The sequence below is a fragment of the Drosophila navojoa genome, chromosome 6, assembly GCF_054131105.1.
Source record: "Drosophila navojoa isolate 15081-1374.11 chromosome 6, UAZ_NAV_1.0, whole genome shotgun sequence".
Taxonomy (NCBI): Eukaryota; Metazoa; Arthropoda; class Insecta; order Diptera; family Drosophilidae; genus Drosophila; species Drosophila navojoa.
This window is the reverse complement of record NC_142894.1, coordinates 1,143,084-1,166,323: the sequence shown is the minus strand read 5'-3', so window position 1 is coordinate 1,166,323 and position 23,240 is coordinate 1,143,084. Positions and strand designations below refer to the sequence as shown.

Below are 23,240 nucleotides of genomic sequence, written 5' to 3'. Positions count from 1 at the left end.
TTGTATTTGAAAAGGTTTGTTCCTCTAAGTGTAGAACATGCATCGATTTTAATCGCTTTTTCGATAAGAACCACAAAGTCAACTTTTTGTTTGGACGAGTAGCAGCTAAAGAGCGCATGCTCTGTGCAAATGGATGTAAAAGTTCAGAGCCATGTGAAAACTTGATAAATATATAATAATTGTGGCAGTAGTGGGTTCACATATGGAGCTCTCGTAGCTCTAACTATATATGAACATATATACAATAAAAGTATACTCGCGTATATAAGCATATACTTTATTGATTCCGTTTATGGAATACAGTGCATTTCCTTTAAATAATTTGAATAAGGTCGAATCGCATTCGTACAGAACTTAAGCTTGGTCAAGGTCTATCTAGTTGCAAATCTGAAATCGAAATCAGAGGGCATACTAAACAATATGCAACATGTATTATAGTACGTGCGTATACAATTTCAACGATTGTTTTTCTCGCTGGAAACGATTGCGGTCATTGAAACGTGGCGCACCTGTGTCAAAGGAGGCAATGCGATTGAAACCCTCCCTTGGACTATATACCATCGTGCACTTGGCTTTGTTGTCGATGGTTCTGGTAGCAAATGCCTTGCCACCAGTAATACGAGTCGGTAGGTTCACTTTTTTTTAAAATGGTATTATCATTTTGGAATTGGTTACTAAAATTATGAATTTACTGCCGAATTGAAATTTAATAATAAGCTAATATTGTGTTAACATTTCTTTTATACTCTGAACCCATTGAAAATGGGAAATCAGGCAGAAGGAGGCGTGGCAGACCCCACAAAGTATATATATATTCTTGATCAGGGCGACTAGCTGAGTCGATTTAGCCCTGTCCGTCTGTCTGTCCGTCCGTCCGTATCTATGAACGCTTCGATCTCATAGATACGATAGATATAGAGACTTGAATTTTTTTTCCCAGGGCCGTGTATATCACGCGCATATTGAGTTTATCACTAAAACATAATCGTATAAGACATCACTTTAATTTATTTTAAATAGTTCTTTGCATTTTGACTGACAATTGACTGATTCTCAATTGTCTCATATTTGTAGGTGCAATTTTTACAGAAGAAGAAAGAGAAGGTAGTGTCGAATCGGCGTTTAAATATGCGATTTATCGCATAAATAAAGAAAAAATACTCCTGCCCAATACACAGCTGGTGTATGATATCGAATACGTACCCCGCGATGATTCCTTTCGCACTACGAAGAAGGTCTGTCGGCAGTTGGAAGCTGGTGTTCAGGCCATATTCGGTCCCAGCGATCCATTGCTAGCCAGTCATGTGCAATCAATTTGCGAAGCATTCGATATACCTCACATTGAAGCTCGCATCGATCTAGAAGTTAGTGCCAAAGAATTCTCGATCAACCTATATCCTTCTCAAAACATCATGAATTTGGCCTACCGTGATCTGATGATGTATCTCAACTGGACTAAAGTCGCTATTATTTACGAAGAAGATTACGGTAAATAACAACCATATTCATATATAAACATGAGAGCTTTTGCTAAATGCGGTAAATAACAAAATTTTTCGATTATTGTAAATCTGTGTTTTATTTTTTTGAAGGACTTTTTAAACAACAGGACCTTATTCACTCATCCGCAGAGATGAGAACTGAAATGTATATAAGGCAAGCAAATCCGGAGACTTATCGTCAAGTTTTACGTGCAATACGTCAAAAGGAAATTTACAAAATAATAGTTGACACCAATCCAACTAATATCAAAAAATTTTTTCGATCAGTACGAATGATTTATTTACTATCATTTGCTTTTGTATATATTGTTATTGTTATGGTATATTTATGTGTGTACTATGAGTAGATGCTGCTACAAATTATTTGAACAGAAATCTTGCCATAGTTGGGTTTCCAGCTGACATGACATTTTATCAGCTTCGTTTGAGCGCTAGAGCATGGCTCTGCTGTTTCCAAAACTTTATATCTTGTTCTTGACATCGAAATAATTGTTTTTTTTTTGCTTTTTTTTTTTCGAAAGCTCAATCCTAAGTACATAGGGGAAACGAATGGAAAAATCTGAATTTTTAAATTAAAACTAAAAAAAATAAATTTTGAAAATTAAATCGAAGTATTGAATTTCAAAAAACCTTGGGAAAAATTTAATATTCAGTTGTGTAAGTGCCAGAGTACCTCTACAACGTTGGTCGTTATCTAATCGATAATGTTCAGTCAAAGAACACAACTTAAGTCAGTTCCCGCCATTTCCCATAGGTTACGGTAGGAAAACGTTCCTACAGAAAAATAGATCAATTATATATAATCCAAAGGTGGTGCGGCACCCCGGGCTCTGTCTTATATTAATAAACAATAAAGGGCTGTAGATTTTGAAACTGGTAAAATTTCTTGTAGCTAGCATATACATACATTTAAATTTAGATTAATGCATATATATATATATATATTGATTTAAATTACGCTCTACTTTGAACGGTTCTCAACCACAGATTTTGCAGCTGCAAATGAACGACCATCGATATCATTATATGTTTACAACTTTCGTGAGTATCAGTATCTCAAGATATCTTAGATAAAAAATGTTGTGTATCTCTGTATGTGTGTCTAGGACATAGAGACATTTGATCTGGAGGATTTCAGATACAACAGCGTCAATATAACGGCCTTTCGATTGGTTGACGTCGGAAGTAAGCGTTATCAGGATGTAATTGATCAGATGCAGAAGCTCCAACACAGCGGGCTAGACTTGATCAATGGGATCCCGTACATACAGGTAATACTCATGTTAGATATTGAAACTCTGTTGCTTGGCACTTCAATAATAATTTTGGATGATTCCTGCATTTTTATAAGAAAGAAGACACTTTCATCTATATATACATATAAAATGTTCCAAGCATTAACATATACAATCAAAACAAATGAATTAATGCAACCTATAAATTGTAAGTCAGGGAGGTCAACAGTAGAAACATTAGCTGTGCCTTCGCAGGGTAGACTAGAATGCTTTATTTATCATCAACCTATTGTTTAATATTTCAGACAGAATCTGCCCTAATGTTTGACTCAGTTTACGCCTTTGCCCACGGACTCAAACAACTGGATAGCAGTCACACATTATCATTTAAAAACCTTTCGTGTAACTCAGACAGAGTTTGGAGTGACGGACTTTCCCTCTATAACTACATAAATTCGGTATGTGAACAATTTGAATTATAATTGTCATAGTGTATACTGTATATCTGTCTGCCCGTCCGTCACGATCGATCTCAGAGAATATAAGAGCTAGACACTTCAATATTTATACCCTGAACCCATTGAAAATGGGAATACGCAGTTCGAGGTTATCATATTTTTTCGATAGCTCATACGATAAGTTTTTATCGAAAATTATCAACAAATTGATTTTGTTGTTTGAGCCTCATTGGAATACTATTGGACCTGTAGACTTCCTATTTAGTGTGTATATAAATATGATAATTACAAACGAATGTCACGCGTATATTGAGTTGAATTCAGACTTAAAATTATATTTTCTAGATAATTAGAGCTAGAGTCTTAAAATTTTAAACATAGATTTGTGATTATTTTTATAGAATTTCGGTTTTTGTTATTCTTACAATTATTTTGGTTTCACTGCTTATAGGCAGCAGTTGATGGCTTGACTGGAAAAGTGAACTTCATTGAGGGGCGAAGGAACAAATTTAAAGTCGACATACTCAAATTAAAGCAAGAGGTAATACAAAAGGTGGGTTTTTGGCAGCCGGATGCAGGCGTTAATATTTCCGACCCAACGGCATTTTACGATTCCAATATTGCAAATATTACGCTGATTGTAATGACGAGAGAGGTATGTCTAGAATTTATATATTCATTTGTATCGTAATATTTACTGTTTGCGAGCTTCAAGGAACGTCCGTATGTCATGGTCAAGGAGGATGCAAACTTAACGGGAAACGCTAGATTTGAGGGCTTCTGCATTGATCTACTGAAGGCCATAGCACAACAAGTTGGATTTCAATATAAAATCGAACTGGTGCCCGATAATATGTATGGGGTGTACATACCCGAAACGAACTCTTGGAATGGAATCGTTCAGGAGCTAATGGAAAGGGCAAGAAGATCTCTATATTTGTATATCAAAATTTACACTTCAATAATAATAACGCTTTAACAAATTAATAGCGCGCCGATTTGGCTGTGGCTTCGATGACCATTAACTATGCAAGAGAAAGTGTAATTGACTTTACCAAGCCATTTATGAATCTCGGCATTGGTATTCTATTCAAGGTAATAATCAGTTATATCATTCAGGTCCGAAATACTTGCCCAAATTTGTTATGTCACTATTGCTATCAATATAATGTATATGCACGTATGGGCTAGTGTTCCCAATATTGGTTTTATCCATTATCAAGGTAAAGAACTCCACGCGTCGGTTGTCTGTTGTCTGATACTTCCTAGGGAAGAAGGGACAAATTAAGCCACTTCGATTTTGTACGAATCTTGACGTGATAGTCTTTACTTCATAGCCCCTATACAAAATGTTATATGTATATAATATAAATAAACCTGTTAATACCATGGATATATTTTTATAGCGCACAATGATGGACGAGAGCGAGAGGGATAAGCAGCGGGATTCATTCAAGAATATTAATTCTAAGCCTCAGACTCTAAAATAAGCGTCTCGAACGAAATGGAAGGCCTATGAACAAAATCCGATTTGATGGGAAGGGGAGGAGGGGGGGGGGGGGGGTGACATATTAGAAAACGAATATCAGTTTATTATTTTTATGGGGTATGATATCGCTGCTCTTTATACGGAGGGTAAGACGGACGGTCGTAGCTAGATATCCTCAGCTATGAGCGAGTATAACGGAGTCGTCTGCGTTCAACTGAAATTTACTTGTTTGTTATTTATAATGTATATATTCACGTCGCTTGGCAATAATTACATATACATGTACATGTGTTTATGTATTGTAAATCGGCATGCATCCATACACAACTTTAAACATGTATTTATTTTCTTAAAGTTTAGCTTTTCATTATATTGATTAAAGGCCCTTGATCACTATCTTTAGGTGCCAACCAGTCAACCCACACGACTGTTTTCCTTTATGAACCCATTGGCAATCGAGATATGGTTATATGTGCTAGCTGCTTATATATTAGTATCATTCGCGCTATTTGTGATGGCTCGATTTTCACCATATGAATGGAAAAATCCGCATCCATGTTATAGGGATACTGATATCGTTGAGAATCAGTTTTCGATATCAAACAGTTTTTGGTTCATAACGGGAACGTTCTTAAGACAAGGATCTGGACTAAATCCGAAGGTAAACACTGCACTTGCATATATGTATGTATCTATATATGTATATATCGATAATTGTGGTCTCCTATCCCAAAAAGGCCAAAGTATTGAAATATCGTTTTTTTGTTTACTCTTACATATTTCATTTAAGTACATTATCCATTTGCAGATTTCAGATCGTGCACAAACCAAGTTTTTCTCTTTTATGAATCCGCTCGCTATAGAAATCTGGTTTTATATAGCGTTTGGGTACATTTTAGTATCCATGTGTATCTGGATAGTAGCACGACTGTCACCAATGGAATGGGTACGATCAAAGCCCGCCTGCTCCATGGCCTGTGATCATATGCTGCGGAAAATTCGTAAAGCGAATAATGCTTACGACCATTTCGAATTAAAATTTATTGCAAACTCTACTAATGATGGAACACATAATAACGATGATAATTATAATGCTAACGATGACATTGATGTCGATCTTGACGATAACCCAGATTCTGATGATACTTTGGAACTAGAGACCGTACAGAATAGTTTTACACTGAAAAATAGCTTTTGGTTTGCAATCGGCGCTCTTATGCAGCAAGGGGCCGATCTCTATCCCAGGGTATGAATATCACCATCTACTAAATACCATCTGCCCCATCCCTATTACACAGTTGAGAAGCGCAGTATTACAAAAATGTACATCGTTGCCCATGTAGAATCAGAATACAGATATGCGTTACCCTAAAGCTTACAACGTATTGCAATGTAAGGTCTCGTGGGATTAGCTGGAAGTAATCGAAATGCTCAAGGCTCAATATGACATCGGTGACGTCTTTATTACATATCTGTCTTCAGTGTTTATTTTTTCGGAATCGGATCACATAATACTCTCTATGTAAACGGGTTTGTTTTTTTTTTTTTTTTTTAGGCTACAACTGGATTCTACTGTAAAGTAGACATATATACTTAACTGTCCTTCGATTACATCAACATTCGGATAACCCAATAATTCAAATTGTTCAATTAATTGTGCATATATGTATACATATATGCAATATCTTGAACTTTTTTAATTTTTCAGGCGACATCGACACGCATTGTTGGCGGCTGCTGGTTTTTCTTTTGTTTGATCATAATCTCGTCATACACCGCGAATTTAGCTGCCTTTTTGACAGTCGAGCGAATGATAACACCAATCGAAAGTGCCGCTGATTTGGCCGACCAAACGGAAATTCAGTATGGCACATTGGAGGGCGGATCAACGATGACGTTTTTCAGGGTGAATATGCATTTATTCATATATATATATATTCAATTTATGTATGATGGCATATGCACACTAAACACGTATAAAGTAGTACCAGATATTCCAGCACGATTTCATTGCAACTGCTCTTAATATTCAAGCAGAGAAAAGACGGTGTTGACAATGATAACGACAACACGCAATGCCTGGCTTGGCGGTTTTTATACCCTGAACCCATTGAAAATGGGAAATCAGGGTACAATGGTTTTGTTGAAATGTATGTAACAGGCAGAAGGAGGCATGGCAGACCCCACAAAGTATATATATTCTTGATCAGGGCGACGAGCTGAGTCGATTTAGCCCTGTCCGTCTGTCTGTCCGTCCGTCCGTCCGTATGTTTGAACGCGTCGATTTCAGAAGATATAAGAGCTAGAGACCTCAACTTTTTTTTAAATGTCCGTAAATACAGCGCGCATATCGAGTTTATCACTAAAAAACGATAACTCATTCCGATATTTTTTTATCGATAAAAAACCTTATCGAAGATCACTTAAATAATTATATCTCCTACATCTTTCAAGCTAGAGTCTCCAAATTTAAAATGTATATTAAGATGAATTTTATACAATTTCGGTTTTTGTTAAAATTTACCACCCGCCCCTATATCCACCCCCTCACCCTCATCTTTGTAAAAGTCGTATATCAAATACTAGAGACTTGTGCTCCGGTATACGCATACATTTATACATTATGATTACGTTCATTACGATCATACGTCTAGAAATTAAATTATTCAACAAATAAGCTCTCATTATATTGCGATCACTGCAGCGCAACCCAAGCGCAATCGCCCGTATATGTGAGTGTCCGAATTATTATTGCAATATCAGTTGCTTAGAGGGTTCAGGGGATCTCGTAGTCGAGCAGTCTCGACTAGAGCTTTCTTACTTGTTATATTCTGAGCCCATTAAAAACAGCAAATTAGGCTATAATGGTGCCACTCCTCCTTCTGCCTGTTACGTACATGTATACCCTAATTTCCCATTTTTAACTGGGAATGGGTATACAAATTATATCTTCTACATCCTCAGAGCTAGAGTCTCTAACCTTTTAATATAGACTCAGGCGTGTATATAAATTTACATACATACATATGTATACAAGTAAATTTTTTTGCTAAGTCGGGCTTTCTTGTTATATGATATATGCTGTTGTTATATGATATTTTAATACCAATTTAAATTGTGTACATAAACTTTTATCGATTCATTGCATTTATCTACCAGGACTCGAAAATTGGGATATATCAAAAAATGTGGCGATACATGGAAAACCGGAAGACTTCCGTGTTCGTCAAAACGTACGAGGATGGCATCAAACGAGTGATGGAGGGCAACTATGCTTTTTTAATGGAGTCAACAATGTTGGACTATGCAGTTCAGCGAGATTGTAACTTAACTCAAATAGGGGGGCTGCTTGACTCGAAAGGCTATGGCATTGCAACGCCAAAGGGCTCCCCATGGCGGGATAAAATCTCATTAGCTATTTTGGAATTGCAAGAAAAAGGCATTATACAAATACTCTATGACAAATGGTGGAAGAATACGGGCGATGTCTGCAACAGAGATGATAAAAGCAAGGAATCGAAAGCAAATGCATTAGGTGTTGAAAATATTGGTATGTACATGTGTATTTTATTGTATACATAGAGCATTATGATTTGTTGTGTTCATCTAGTAGAGTTTTTATTACGATAATTAAAATGTGCATGAATAATTGTTTTAAATGAGAGCATGACCGAAAACTATCATGTGAATCTGAAATGAAGTGGTCCATCTTTTAAAGTTTGGACCTCAGACCTACCGAGCTGCACACAAAATTTCGTGAGAATCGGTCGAACCGTTTCGGAGTTTGGCAACAAACACCGCGATACGAGAATTTTATATATAAGATTTATATTCATGTGTATGAATGACCTACTGCCAAACTATGCATACATATATGCATACAAACATACACACATAAATATACATATATGCTTTTTTATACTTTTTAGGCGGTGTTTTCGTTGTTCTACTTTGTGGCTTAGCGCTTGCTGTGGTGGTGGCGATTTTTGAATTCTGTTGGAATTCGAAGAAAAATTTGCATACAGACAATCAATCCTTATGCTCGGAAATGGCCGAAGAGCTGCGCTTCGCCATGCACTGCCAGGGATCAAAATCGAAGCAAAGGCCGGCACTCAAACGTGACTGCCTCAAGTGCGCCCCAGGGTCCACTTATGTGCCAACTAATGTAACAATGCCAAACTTGGGAGTTCATTATAACTTTTTTAATTGAAGCAGAAAAATAAATAAATTTTGATTAAGACTTTTAAAATTAAGTTTTGTGTACTTACATTTACATACATTCATGTCTACTTTAGGGACATCTACTTTTTTTATCAAGATTAAAACGAAAATAAAAATTTGTTGCCAAGAGAATAAGCCTCAAATTTACATATCATATCATCGCAAATTATGTTCAGGTTTATATTCAGCGTGTTGAAATCTTTCCTCGTCCTAAAATATGAAGCACAAAAGGAGCAGTACATTTGTACATATGCGATATTTTTATTTTTTTTTTAAGTGCGTGTACATTAATTTAATTGTGCTAAGCAGACTTAATGTTTTACGATCATCAGCTTATAACAATATTACCGTTTATTCTTTTTATGATTCTTATTAATTTTTCGCCTCTTTAAAATCATGTCGTATAAAGCATCCAAACCTTCTTGTAGCCCCTCGCCAGTTATAGCACAAGCCGGCTGTATGTACCAACCTTTGACATTTAAATTAGTGTGCTTAAGTGTGAGTTGCTGTTGTGGATTGCTCAACGCGGCAGGTGAACTGGAGACCTTGCATTTAGAATCCGCGTGGGAGAAAGTGCTTTCAGAATCAAGCTGGAAATAATCTGTACTTCTTACGTGACTATTATCAGTGTCCTTATTTACATTAGTTAGGGAAGTTTTGCCATAATCTGTATAACTTTGGTTTGATGTGGCAAAACCTGCAATGTTGCCAGTTGAAGTCGAGGTGGAAGTACTTGAGAGATTCGATATTGGATAGTGTAGCTCATGTAATCCTAAAAGATTTTCAAGTTGCTTGGGACAGCATGCACTTGGTAGATCCTGTTTATTCGCCAAAATCAGCACAGGAACACCCTGAAATCAATTAAATTAAATATAGTGCTACATATGGCAGCTCTGATTTTGAGCTTTAAATCAAACTCAGACCTGGTTATCCGGACATTTGGCTGTACGCATTAACTCCATTTTTGCTTCTTCCATGCGCTCCGTATCAACCGAATCCACAACGAATAGAATACCATCAGTGCAGCTAGGAAATTATTAAATATTGATTTAAAGCATATATATAAGTTTTATATATTGATTAAAACGCCTGTACTTTGCTTTTTTATAGGAATATTCGTCGAGTATATATATATATATACAAATGTATGTGCGTATGCATAATGATAGTAAACTTCTGTTTACCTACCGAGTGTAACTTCGCCAAAGCGGCCGAAGTTTCTCTTGTCCGCCCACATCCCAAACGAGAAAGTGAACTCCCTTCGCTTTGCCCAAGGTACCCTGCACCTGAAACAGCTTAACTTAATTAATTTGAACTTTCGTCGATTCCTCAAATTGTAATGCGTACTTTCTCGCAATTAAATCCGATAGTGGGTACTGTGTTTAAATACTGATCAAACTTAAGTCTATATAATGCTGTTGTTTTCCCAGCAGAATCCAAGCCCAGCATTACAACGTGTAATGTTCCCTGCAATTACATATTTATATTTATCATTTGTTAATAGTTAAACGACAGTGTGCGGCTACCTGTGTAGGCAATGCATCCAATAAATTTCCATTTTTTACTATCGTTGCCCCCATTTTTACTTGTTTTTCTTACATTATTGCTACCACAGTTTTACTTAGGGATGCTAATTATTGTATCGATATATCATATCATTGCAATTAATATTCCACATGAAAAACAAGTGTGCGCAGCTATCGATAAATTGTATATTTATAAATCGTAAGGAATATATTTTTAAATGCCTATGTGCTGAGATATAATCGATGTTTGTATATTATCATATATATAAATGTTAAATCATGTTATATTTTTAAATGTATAAACATAAATTTATACTAAAATATTTATTTTTAAAATAAATTTATCTGTGGTAACTAATCGAAACTAACAACATATTAGCTACAGCTAACATCGATTGCTATATGAGTATGTTAGCATACGGATATTAGAGCGAGTTAGCAGCTGTTAAAGTACACGTAACGGACATTATTCTTAGTTTTTAAAATATACAGTGGTAATAACATTTTTCAAAGTACTGCTATATCTGAATGTGTTAAGATTGATATATATGTATTTTAACTACTTCTAAATAACTGCATTACTGTTTGAAAAGTTTGTAAACTGTTAGTTTCTCTACTTGTGTGCTGAAAATAAAAGGCCCAGCTCCTCAAAATATACATACATATCCTGCATGTAAAGATATAACTCCATTAATGAAGAGTATGACAATTAGATTAGACGATTCTTTAAATACTTGTTTTAAAGTACATGTCTAATAAAATAAACATTTGGGACATAGTGTGCGCAGCTGCTAAAAATCGGAGCATGTATGTACGTGTACATTTGGGCCATATGTGTATATATACATATATAATACATATATTTTTATAACGCACTGTTCATATATAAGCGTATATATATATGTATATATTTATAAATGTATATACATATATATACATACATGCAAGCATAGATGGGTACATGCATACATACATAGTTACGCATACAAAAACTACATACATATGGTATATATCTTGATGGAGAGGAAATTGGCAGTATAAAATAGAAAAATAATGTGGACACTGTAAACAGCGTGTGGACGCTAGAAATATCGTGCACTCATATTCTTTGAATCGAGCAGAATACGTACGGACAATACGCGTGACTGTATATGTATGTGTAGATGATATGTAGATTTTATTCGTTCGAGGTTATTATTTTAGTCCGGTCGGCATTTTAATTTTATTGTTATCTTATACAAGTGTAGACCGATAATTGAATTTTCGATTTTGCAGCACGCTGTACCCTTTAGAATTTTTCATTCATAAAAACTAGAAGTGGTAAGCTGCATGTACCATAGCCGTTTTCTTTATATTAATAAAAAAGTAACCTTTTTAACTTGTGATTAAAATATTTTTTAGAAAAATGCAAATAATAAGTGGGTTATGTAAGATGACAATAGAATCTTCATTTAAGGTGTACATATGCATATACAAATATGCATATACATATATATACATATATATATATATATATATATATATATATATATATATATATATATATGTATATATATATATTGAAAAATAATCAGTATTCTGTTAGTATTTAGTTTTTAATTAGCACATTTTACGAATACTGTTGAAGATAGATACAAATTTCAGGTTTACCCTATAGTTTCAAGTAAGTAATATACAAATACAAAATACAAAACAAGAATTTTAATTTCCGTTCTTAAATTGATGTATTTGTATATGTATGTATGTAGAAAGTCTACTACAAGAGGGTTTATTCTACAATTAAGTTCAAACACTGCAGTCCAAACTCAGATGCTGCACCGGAGTTAGCAGAGCGCGTGCCTATTTGCGTGTGAATGTGCATTTGCAGGTTCTGTTTTATGCATGCAAAAATAAAGTTAAGAATGGATAGAGGCAGATAGTAGTCTCGTCTATTAAAGATTTATTAAAAATAAAATGTGGTATGAAAGAGTCAGAGCATTCTAATGATAACTGTTCTTTTGATTTTTTTTTCAGTAGATCAACTTACTTTGATTTTACTGAAAATGGATTCTAAAGTCGTGGTAAGTGCAAAAAAAACAGTAAGAACGTTGCAGTCGGGCGTTACCGACTGCGGAATTCTTATTAAAATCCCATCAGCCATTTAGTAGCTGAGTTTAGCTCTAATACTGTAGAAAATAAAGTTTTCTCACATTTGGTCAGTCCTTATTTTTGGTCAGTTCTTAGAACGAGCTAATGGTACCCTAAATGCAAAACTTGGATGCTTACGCTCAAATAATGTGAAATCTGCAGGGTATTTTTCGATGTGCCACAGACCTTAAGGGGCGTACAAATTCTTTTGGGTCATCACTAGAGGAGGTAACTTGTAACTTAACTTTCCAAATTTGAAGCTTCTAGCTTTTATAATTTAGGAGATATAATCTTTTGTCGTTTGCCGTTTATATCCCTCGAAACTTTTTGGTCTTGGGAGGTCAGTAAATATACAAAATTTGAGGCCTCTAGCATTAATAGTGTATTAAATATAAAATAATTTTAAAAATTGCTGTATCTTCAGGTACGATTTGCTACGCATTTTATTCTTTATAGAATCATAACATTAGCTTACATGCAAAATTTCAGCAATCTAGCTTGAAAACTCTTGGAGATACAGTTTTATCCGATTTGCCACGCCCACAATGGGTGTAGATATATCCGCCACAGCTCGTGATCTTGGGTGGTCGATGCGGTCCGATTTGCCAGGCCACTAGTGGGGCGATTTCCAATTTTCAAGTTTCTATCTTCAATAGCGCCGAAAAAGTTGCGTTCATACGAAAATGGATGAATGAATGAATGAATTTTAATACAGATGTATTTTAGATGTATTTTAGAATTTAGATTTTTATTATAATTCGACTATCCCATAATTTTCTTTGCCTAAATTTGCAGAAAGCGTATTTCGATAACTAATGATTTGTACTTGTACACACCTTAGAATGTTTTTATCACGTTGCTAAGCAATTAGTTTCCCTTAGTAAGCCCGCTGTGTTGATTCTTGTATGTAAAAAAATAAAAAATAAAGAAATAAAATTATTGAAATATCAGTTCTTCAAAGGGTTCAATACTTGGTGCATTCAATATACTTTCCGAACATCATAAAAAACTGCGAATTACAGATGGAGATGATGATGATGACGGTTATGATGATAATGCTGCTGCACATAAATGCAGAATGCTTGCTCTTCATGTATAAATATATATATATATGCAATATGTAATTTTTTTTTTACTGTTTCTTGTTATTTTAAAAATCAAGACAAGTGCAAATGAAACCAAAAGTGAACAACCGGAAGTTGTTATAGGCGATGCAGGTGAAAAAGTCCTGGAAAGGGCCGAAGGCAGTGTTGTTGGAAATGACCAGGCTACAACTACAACAACAACAGTCGTTGTAATTAAAAACGAGAACGTTAAACCAGTTAAAGAATTCGAAACAGATCCCCAAATCGAAAAAGAAAGCGAAGCATTAACAACTACGACAGATGTTGTAACCAAAAAGGAGAACGAATGTACTGATGTTCCAGACAAGGAAGGCGGGTCGGCAACTGCAATGACAACAACAATTGTTGTTGCCAAAAATGAGCCGGATCCAGCTGATATTTCTGATAAGGAAAGCAAAACGTCAACAACAACAACACTTGTCGTTTCACCCAAAGGCCAAGAGGATATCGAAACAGAGGAACAAGTAACGGAATCAAGTTCCAATGCGGATGCCCTAAGCAACGCTAATGAGACAGCGAATGAAGCTGATGCCAAAGGCAACACTGAAATCATGGAAGGAGCTGTAGTAGTAGAAGAAGCAGAGGAAGATGAAGAAGGGGAAGATGAAGAAGAGGAAGAGGCCGAAGTAGAGCAAGAAGAAAGTGGCGATGGTGAAGATGATGTCGATGGGGATAACTTGGAGATCGGGACCAAGAAAGAAGTATAAAAGATTTGATTTAACTCTAAATATATTTGAAACAAATTGACGCAAAATGATTTTCAAAATATTTACAAGCTTACTTAATTGTAGGGTATTCACTTGCTGCATTTATTATTGAAAAACAGCTTCTAAGACTACGGAAAAAAATATTTGCTAAATAATATTCTTTAAATCTAGTCAAAAAATCGCCACATTTCCGCGAAATGATCGTATGTTTATTTTTTGCGAAATAGAGATCTAATGCAGAACATGCATTAACATGCATTAATAAAATTACAAAAATGCTTCTGTAAAGTTACATTTTTCGACGTACGATCATTTCGCGGAAATGCGACGATATATGAAAACCCAACGGAAATGCTTTATTTATATAAAAACCATGTTTTAAGATCGCATATACACATGTCTTGACAATTAAACATTGTTTTTATTAATAGACAAAAGATGAAAAAGCCCAATTCAATATTCCGGAAAAGTCGGAAATTGCTGCTGAATCAACAATAATTCAGGATGAAAATGCCGTAAAATCAAATGTAGGTATACAATATTTAAATATATTTTTAAAATTTTCGTATACATGTTTTTGCTGGTCTGTTTTTAATAAAGTTTCTATTTAACTATCATTTTCAGAAAGACATTAATAATCAAATCGAAAACATAATATCTGATATTGACATTAACATTAAAGCTCAGGAGAAAATAGCTCAGCTTAAAGAGCAGGAACTTCAGCTAATACAAAAACAGAAAGAGTTGGCCAATCAGATTCAGCAGCAACAATTGTTAGCCCAAAAATTGATCGCGGAAAATCAACTAAAGGAACAGGAACTGCTACGGCAAAAGTATGTGCCTCAACAGCAGCATCTTCAAAGTCCCCGTCAATACATCGAGGACATAGAACCCACAATTAAGCAGGATCAATGCCGTACAGCCATGTCACAACGCCAAGAAGATTCAAATAAATTTCAGGTAGGTGACATTATGGCATTTAATTCGTTGCGATTACACCATACCAATAACATATGTCTATTGCCGTCTAAGAACATTTAATGAAAGTCATTAGGAAAGGCATAGGACATAGATAAATCTATTTACAAAGCTGGTAAAATACCGTCCTAACTTAAAATAATTGGGGTGGGTTTATTCTTTCTTAATGTCATGCCCACAAATCATGTCCATGTAGCTTTGGTTATTACACATATTTACTGTAATTATATACATATTTGTAAATATGTATAAGTACCTTTAAGCTTTTTGACTTGATAGCGCCTTTAATTGATACAAAAATTGGTAACTGCTCACATATATATATCATATATATACCCAATGGGAATGGCACTAAATATAATATATACGCATAACAAATAGGTATCACAATTTTCTCTCATCTGGCCATTTGCCCAATGATCTCGTAAAATAAAAAGAGCACGAAATAATTCGTATACTGAAATAAATTATGTATAGCTACATATTAAGTACATAGGAACACTATATGTATGTATGTATATTCATGTATTCTCTGAGAGTGTATAAATGTCTATATCGATATGTATGTGAATCGCACTATTCGAGCTCTATAATTAGCATTTAAGAGAGCTATTCACATATATGTATGTGTGTACATATGTACAAATAGTACTACCATATACAAAAACAAAAAAATATGTGTGTATGTAAATGAAATGATTCGATTAGAAACACAAATTTTATTCGCATCAAAGGCGTTTTACGAGTTGACATTGTTTCCTTTTTGTTGTGGAGAAACAATGCAACCACATTTTCCAAAAACTATAAATAAGGGCCCAGGCCAAACGTATAATCCGACTGACTTGGATAGATCGAGAAACTGTATAATCGAAAGGAAACGAGGTTTTCGACCCAGCGATCGATACGACGAAAGTAAGAAGCAAATTTTGCTCGAACTAAGCCGAAAACTGTGGAGGAACCAAAATGTACGTAGACCTTTTTGGGTAGATAGGGACAAGATATCTACTTCATAGAAATGCTAGATAGATTCAAATTGATCGCAGATACATCTACATAGAATGAGTGATGTTTCCAGCTCTAGCATAGAAAAAACAAAAAATATGTATGTGTATGTGTTATCAATATAGGAATCGTCCAACATATCGAGGACAGTTGATTTGCGAAAAATATTTACTCCAGCGACAGATGCGCCACAAATATTGCCCAAGAACCGTAAGTAATTCCCAAAAATAGTAAACATATGATTTAAAAAGGTGATACGTAAAATAAAAAAAAAAAAAAAATAAATAAATAAATAAATATATATATATATATTATATGTCCCAATTGAAAGGCCTTTCTCATTCTAACGCTATTCTCATTGCAGCAGCAAAACAATAAGCTAATCAAATACTAACAAAGATTTCCGAAATATACTTTTTCCGAGCAAGCTTGAACAGAAAATACCTTGACTCCTCATATTTGTTAAATGAAAGAATACTTCCGGTATACTGTCTCTTAAATCATCTCTTATTATCAGTTCTAATCATTGTAAATAACTATAGATTTCCAGTTATCAACAGTGCGCCTATGCGTTAAATATATTTGAATTAGGAGTGGATTACGTATCGCCTTTTCATGATTACATTCTATGTATTTGTTTGTATGTTGCGTCAATCTGTTTGAATTTGCATTCAATTTGTTCAAAATAGGAAAGCTATATGCCTCATCAGCATTTTATTCGCCAACACTACATCCCACTGTGGAGGACCAAGTTGAGCTTGCTCGCCGAATCTCGCATTCATTAAGCGATATAAGCAATCAAACTTCTAAGGGTCAAACAATGTATGTGAATCGAAAAAAACGCTCAGTTAAATGGGTTCACGAAGGTTGTGGTCAAGGTAAAAACAAACAAAATAGATATCTCTTATATATATGTTATATATATGTAAAAGAACTTCACAGGTATGTAAGTGTAAATAACTTTTGGAAGGACATATCTGAATCGACTTTGAATTTTATTATTACTATGCGAAATGAGAGCAACCTGAAACTAGATGTATTATTTAAAAGCGCGTAATTATTAATGGTATAAGCACTTCATATGTGTGCATATTTTGCATGGTTTTCAAGTCTTATAGGCTTCATTAAAGTGCCAATAATATATGCTCTGTTGCCGTTATTGGTTTCTCAATCAAAAAATATTCTATTTAAATAATTCTCCAGCTTCAGAAAACAGTTTTAATTCATAGTATAGTATAATTAACATAACCATTTTTTCCTCATCTACAATCGAAATATATAAATATATATATATAACATTGTCAATAGGAGAAGATAAAGATATCATCGAAACGTGCTCTTTAAGCAAAGAAAATGCGGAAGATAATTCGCTGCAGCCGGAACTAATCAAGCTGGATAAAATGCCATTAAAACTAGTCATGAATCCACGTGGGCAAATGCGTGACTATAATTCATTAAAAGAATCGATAAACATTGAATCGGGCCTTTTATCGCCCGACAATTGCGCTGAGCTAATAACTGCGTTGCAACTGCATAAAGGTCGAGGTAATTAACTATTCAATTATTCAGTATGTTTGATACTTTACTGTGTTTAGGATTTGTCACATACATATATTTCAAAATCAACGAGACTGAGACTGACCATAGAAAAGAACGAAAAATAGAAAAATAGATATAGAAAATAAAATAGAAAATAGAAAAAGAAAAATAGAAAAGAACGAATGGAGCTTTGTTCTGATAAATTCATGTGAATGAATTCTAAAATGACCTCTGGCCATTTTTTAGTAACTTTAAAAATGTAATATTTTGGAATAATTTCTAGAACCTTTAATAATAGTTATTTATCAAGAGGTATGGATTTTCTTCTTTTGTGATAAGCTGTATATTGGAACTATTTAATTTCATTTGAAGTTGTTTGCTAATTTCTGAGACTCTATTGACTCTATCCTAATATCGAAGGAAAGGATCAGCTTATCAGAATGTTATTAGTACCTTTTTTGGATTGCTAATTAGAAAACTTTAACGTAGGAGTACAAAGTAGTTTTATTGGATTATATGGAGATAAAAATTTGAGTGCTCAGGTATAAAAAAGTTGTAAAGTATTCAAATGAAACAATTTCTAAATTAACTGAAATAATAACTTTCCTTTACTTAACATGCTTTTACAACCTGCCAATCGCCTCGGCCTGCTTGCTGCTGAATTATAATAATTATGAATTTAAACTAAAAAACTGAAATTGTCGTGATTTGGCAAACCATTAAGGAGCTGAGCTCTTTGCAAAACGTCGGAGAAAGGCTGACAATTGGGTAGTCGATGAGACAAATGCCGGAATTCACAGTCCATCTGGTATTCCAGATTATCAGCAATATCAGGCCAATAGACCGGCTGCTACATCACCAAGCATCGTCCCTGCGTATTCGGATGCTGGAAAGCATCGTGTCCAATTGAATCTGCATCAGGATCAACTAATTGAGAAATACTCAAAGGCTGGCGTTCAGGTAGTCAAATCCCCGTGGGAAGCGGCTTTACAAACCGGTTCAGCGAGCAGCGCATTTTTGGACCAATCTCAATACAGAAGCCCGACACCCATACTCACCCAGCCATCACCTGTGCATTTCACTCAAGAGTTTACGAATTCACCTGCCTCATATGCTACCCAATCGAACTATGCACAGGATTCATATAAAAGTGTAAGTACCTACTTATTATATTATATATCTATACGTCTAAAATATTACTATTTTAATCATTGTATTATACACATACAAATTTATATATTTATATTTCTTCTTTGTGCTTCTAATTACTAAAAATAACAAAAAAAATAAACGTAAGATCGAATTGGGTTTCATGCTCATTGCTAACTGGTTATATTTTAATTTTGATTACAAATAAACTAACTAACTTAAATTAGCTTTAAATTTCTAGCCAAATGCATTTCATACTCAGCTTTTTAAAATTTACATTAAGAAATTAAAACCAACTCTTTTATATTCCAGCCGCTTGATTCTCTCTGCAAAAGTCACCCGATTCAGCCATCCAATCCACAGAGAGAACTGGCGTATAAGCCAAGTGTTGCTCAAGGCTGGGGAGGTCGCAATGTCGAACTACCAAGAGGTAAAGAGACTTTTAAAATTGGAAATGCAAAGTACATATATATATTTTCTTAGACTCAAATGCTTAGGTTTCTAGTTTAAAAGTATATTATCTTTCTAAACACCAATTTGCTTTTATAGTTAATGTAAAATTTAAATATTTCAGAGTATCATTGTCAATCCCAACAACAACAAGAATTCATAAATCATAATATTCAGGATCTAGGTAAACCATTTCATTGCGTCAACGATCAGATACTCCTTGAGCCCGAGGCTTATGGAATAAATACGCAATTTCATCAACCTGAATTTATTTTGAATGATGAAATTCACAAGAGACTACAGCAGTTAGAACAATTTCAGCAAAGCTATATGCAACAGCAATTGAAAGAACTAAATCTGAAATCAAATGTCAATCTGCCCATGGGTAACAGAAATATAAGCGCACTGAAGACAACGCCAACCAAACGTTCAGAAATTGAAGAACCTGTGGCTGGACGAGGGAGTAGTACTGAAGAAGCTAGTGAATCAGTTAATGTACGGGAATTAATATTCTCTTTTGAGCAGCAATCTCTAAGAGAACCTGAACCAATTCAGAAATACCAACGCGAATTTTCAAACGATAAGAAACAATCGCAGTTTCAAACTTTGAATACGTCGAGTGATTCAAGTGATCATATAAATGACGGAGCGACAATCAAAGGCATGGACGAAATGTGTTCCCTGATTTGTGTTGTGGTGTTAAGATATATGTATAATACTGATCCTAAGAACAGTATATGTATTGATTAAAATTTAAAAACTGTTGATCATAAATTGTTCGATTCTTTTGTTTATATTCCAAAATTTGAGTTAGGAGCTGCGTACTTTTCTCATCAGATCATCTTTCTGCTATAACTCCAATTATTCGTTAATATGTCATATGAACGTACTTTTTGAATGTGTTTTATATATATAATGAATGTTGAATGAATATGCATATTTAATTTAACTTATTTTTATTTCTCACCTTTCTTATAGGCTTGTATGTACCTAAGGAAATATCTTTGGCCAGCTATGCACCTCCGCCTGGCCTGCCAACACATAATATCCAAAGCTCACCAAAGCCCATGGACTATTCTACAAAGGCATACGACGCACCACCATATAATAGCTTCCCTGTGGCGAATCAAAAATCTGGTCTATATAATTCAGTGCCACCCAAGCAGCAGCTGTATAATCCAACCAGTTATCAAAAGCTACCATCCAGCTCGCAGCAGGCGGGACCACAGGTCAACTTTAGTCCATCTCCATTGTCGTTCGATAAGCTATCGAAGTTTCAAGAATCATCGGATCAGAGAAATAAACGATTCCTCAATGTTAACAAACAGCCTGTCTATAGAGGTGTGCAAAATGGGTCTCCAACCCCTTTCCTATCTGCTGGTACTAGTGGCCGTGAGGGTGGGTCGACGATTTCATCGCCTACATATGGATCGAATACATCGTATTATGCTGGATCTCAACAAGTGGTGCATGGTAACAATCAAAGCTTTAACAACTGCGCTCGGGGCTGGAGCAAAGGATCAAACAATATCCAACCGAGTGTCTACCATCTAAAAACAGTGCCAGTTGCAGCAACAGAAAGTCTGCCATATTCTGACTTCTGAATCGATTTATATCGATATCGATTTCAATATAAATTTTCGATTTCGATTTACGACATGCTCAACTGATTGTTAACGCATATGTACGATATTAATATTGTTGTTTATTATTGATTGATTGCGTTTGTTTATTAGCGGCTATTAAGCGATAACATATAATTATGAAAAAATATGAAACTTTTCAATTAAACATTTTAAAAATTAATTTATTCTAAATCATGTTTACCTTGGTTTATGTTAATATGGGCTGGCGAACATTTATGCTGATGCTTACTCATGTAGGCCGTCTATTTACTCATGTCTACTGCGACAATGATCCGATATTCCCATATGCTAGCATATATTGTCAAAGCTTTAATCTGGACGACCACTGTTCAGACATGAACATATGAATATACGAAAATCGTATACATGCCTCCGACGCACTCAGCGATTATCAGGTAGTGCTCTGTGAAAAGATAAGGGTTACATTTACGGACTGTATAAATAGACAAATGAAGACCAGCCCTTGCAACCCCAGAGCCAGATAACGTAAGAAAGGAGCGCTGAGCCTTACAAACTCAGCGATAGGATAAGAATAGCTAATAACCAACGCGGAGTCTTACACACTCAGCGATAAGATAATAATATGTAATAGCCCAATGCTGAGCTTTACACACTACGCAACAGATACACTAGATTTAAAGGTTGAAAATATGCATGAGTCTGGGTATATAAACCCAGGCTCAGAATATTAAAGATCAATACAAAACTAAACACCATCAAAATCAAGTGTATTCGTTCAACCACCGTTTTTGACAGATCGAGATAAGCGTTATTCTCTTAGGGGGCTTCACAAATCGGACCTGATGATAAAGTTATTTTAAATTCTTGTATATTTTACTAGAGACCTCATTTTCTACAGTATAAGAGCTAAACTTAGCTAATAAATTGCTGATGGGATATGAATAAGTATTCCGCGGTCAGTAAAGCCCGACTTCAAAATTTTCACTGTTTTTTTTTTTTTTTTTTTTTTTTTTTTTATACCCTGAACCCATTGAAAATGGGAAATCAGGGTAAAATGTTTTTTTTTTAAAAGTATGTAACAGGCATGGCAGACCCCACAAAGTATATATATTCTTGATCAGGGCGACAAGCTGAGTCGATTTGGCCCTGTCCGTCTCTCTGTCCGTCCGTATGTATGAACGCGTCGATCTCAGAAGATATAAGAGCTAGAGACTTGAAATTTTGTTTCCTAGGTCCGTGTATACCACGCGCATATCAAGTTTATCACTAAAAATCAATAACTGCTTCCGATATTTTATTATCGATTAAAAACCTTATCGAAATCTGGTTATTTATTTATATCTTCTACACCTTTAGAGCTAGAGCTTCTAATTATATAATTTCGGTATTATTAAAATTTACCCCCTACCCCTAAATTCACCCGCTCTCCATCACTTTTGTAAAAGGCGTATTTCAAGTACTAGAGACTTGTGCTTTGGAATGTACACACATTTAAACATTATGTTTACGTTCTGAAAGTTTCATTAAGATCGTACGTCTAGAAATTAAATTATTCAACAAACAAATTCTCATAATATTGTTCACACTGCAGCGCAGCCCAAGCGCAGTCGCTGCTTACTGCGCAGTTGGCAGAGCGAGTTGTACTACGTGCGTGTTTATGTATGTGTGCCTAAAAGAGTAGAATATCAGATCGAACAGTCTCGACTAGAGTCTTCTTACTTGTTTTTTATAGCTATTGAGGATTTTTGCATTGGCATTGAGAATTTACGCAGTAGGCTTCATAACAGGGACCGTTTTCAGTCAAATAAAGAGCAGTTATGGTAAACAATTATTCAAGCACATTTTATTAATACGTGAACGGGTATGGATATGGAAAATAATGAGCAATCGAATACAATATTACGTTTATCACTAAACAGTTTGTTTTATTTATATTTGATTAAAAGACAACAATGTCAGGAAAACGCAAGGGGGCTAATTTGAGTAGTCGAACACTCAAAGCTAAGAGGCATTCAAGATAGCAGACTACAAAGGTCAGATGAAGAAAGGCAACAAATCAATGCAGATGTCCGTGTGAGAATGGCACAGTTGCGTGCATCACAATTCGCAAGAGCGAAACCAGCAAA

The 23,240-nt window shown here is 34.9% G+C and overlaps 2 protein-coding genes across 4 annotated transcripts; one reads left to right on the top strand and one right to left on the bottom strand.

Annotated features, from left to right (window-relative positions):
* The first annotated feature begins 340 nt into the window (after positions 1-340).
* LOC108657887 (glutamate receptor ionotropic, kainate 2) lies at positions 341-21,313 on the top strand. Of its 3 annotated transcripts, XM_089262948.1 has the most exons (24): positions 341-626; positions 1,075-1,488; positions 1,593-1,768; positions 2,490-2,543; positions 2,609-2,773; positions 3,043-3,195; positions 3,647-3,850; positions 3,911-4,114; positions 4,186-4,290; positions 5,088-5,345; positions 5,493-5,930; positions 6,393-6,590; positions 7,844-8,234; positions 12,448-12,491; positions 13,721-14,383; positions 14,821-14,916; positions 15,014-15,349; positions 16,495-16,579; positions 17,059-17,247; positions 17,678-17,914; positions 18,633-19,060; positions 19,370-19,487; positions 19,632-20,168; positions 20,486-21,313. In XM_089262948.1, the coding sequence occupies exons 1-24, from the start codon at positions 428-430 to the stop codon at positions 21,109-21,111; spliced, it is 6,318 nt and encodes a 2,105-aa protein (XP_089119074.1). In that variant the 5' UTR covers positions 341-427; the 3' UTR covers positions 21,112-21,313. The 3 variants fall into 3 exon arrangements, with proteins under 3 accessions (XP_089119074.1, XP_089119075.1, XP_089119076.1); XM_089262949.1 differs by lacking the exons at positions 12,448-12,491; positions 13,721-14,383; positions 14,821-14,916; ... (6 more) ...; positions 19,632-20,168; positions 20,486-21,313 and adding an exon at positions 8,614-9,040 and having other exon boundaries at positions 342-626; XM_089262950.1 differs by lacking the exons at positions 5,493-5,930; positions 12,448-12,491; positions 13,721-14,383; ... (7 more) ...; positions 19,632-20,168; positions 20,486-21,313 and adding an exon at positions 8,614-9,040 and having other exon boundaries at positions 342-626.
* Positions 9,143-10,591, bottom strand: Arl4 (ADP ribosylation factor-like 4). The gene is made up of 5 exons (XM_030388286.2): positions 10,432-10,591; positions 10,253-10,372; positions 10,094-10,191; positions 9,829-9,931; positions 9,143-9,756 (listed from the first exon to the last, which is right to left on the bottom strand). Exons 1-5 carry the CDS (start codon positions 10,483-10,485, stop codon positions 9,250-9,252), a joined length of 882 nt encoding a protein of 293 aa, XP_030244146.1. The 5' UTR covers positions 10,486-10,591; the 3' UTR covers positions 9,143-9,249.
* Positions 21,314-23,240: the final 1,927 nt, after the last annotated feature.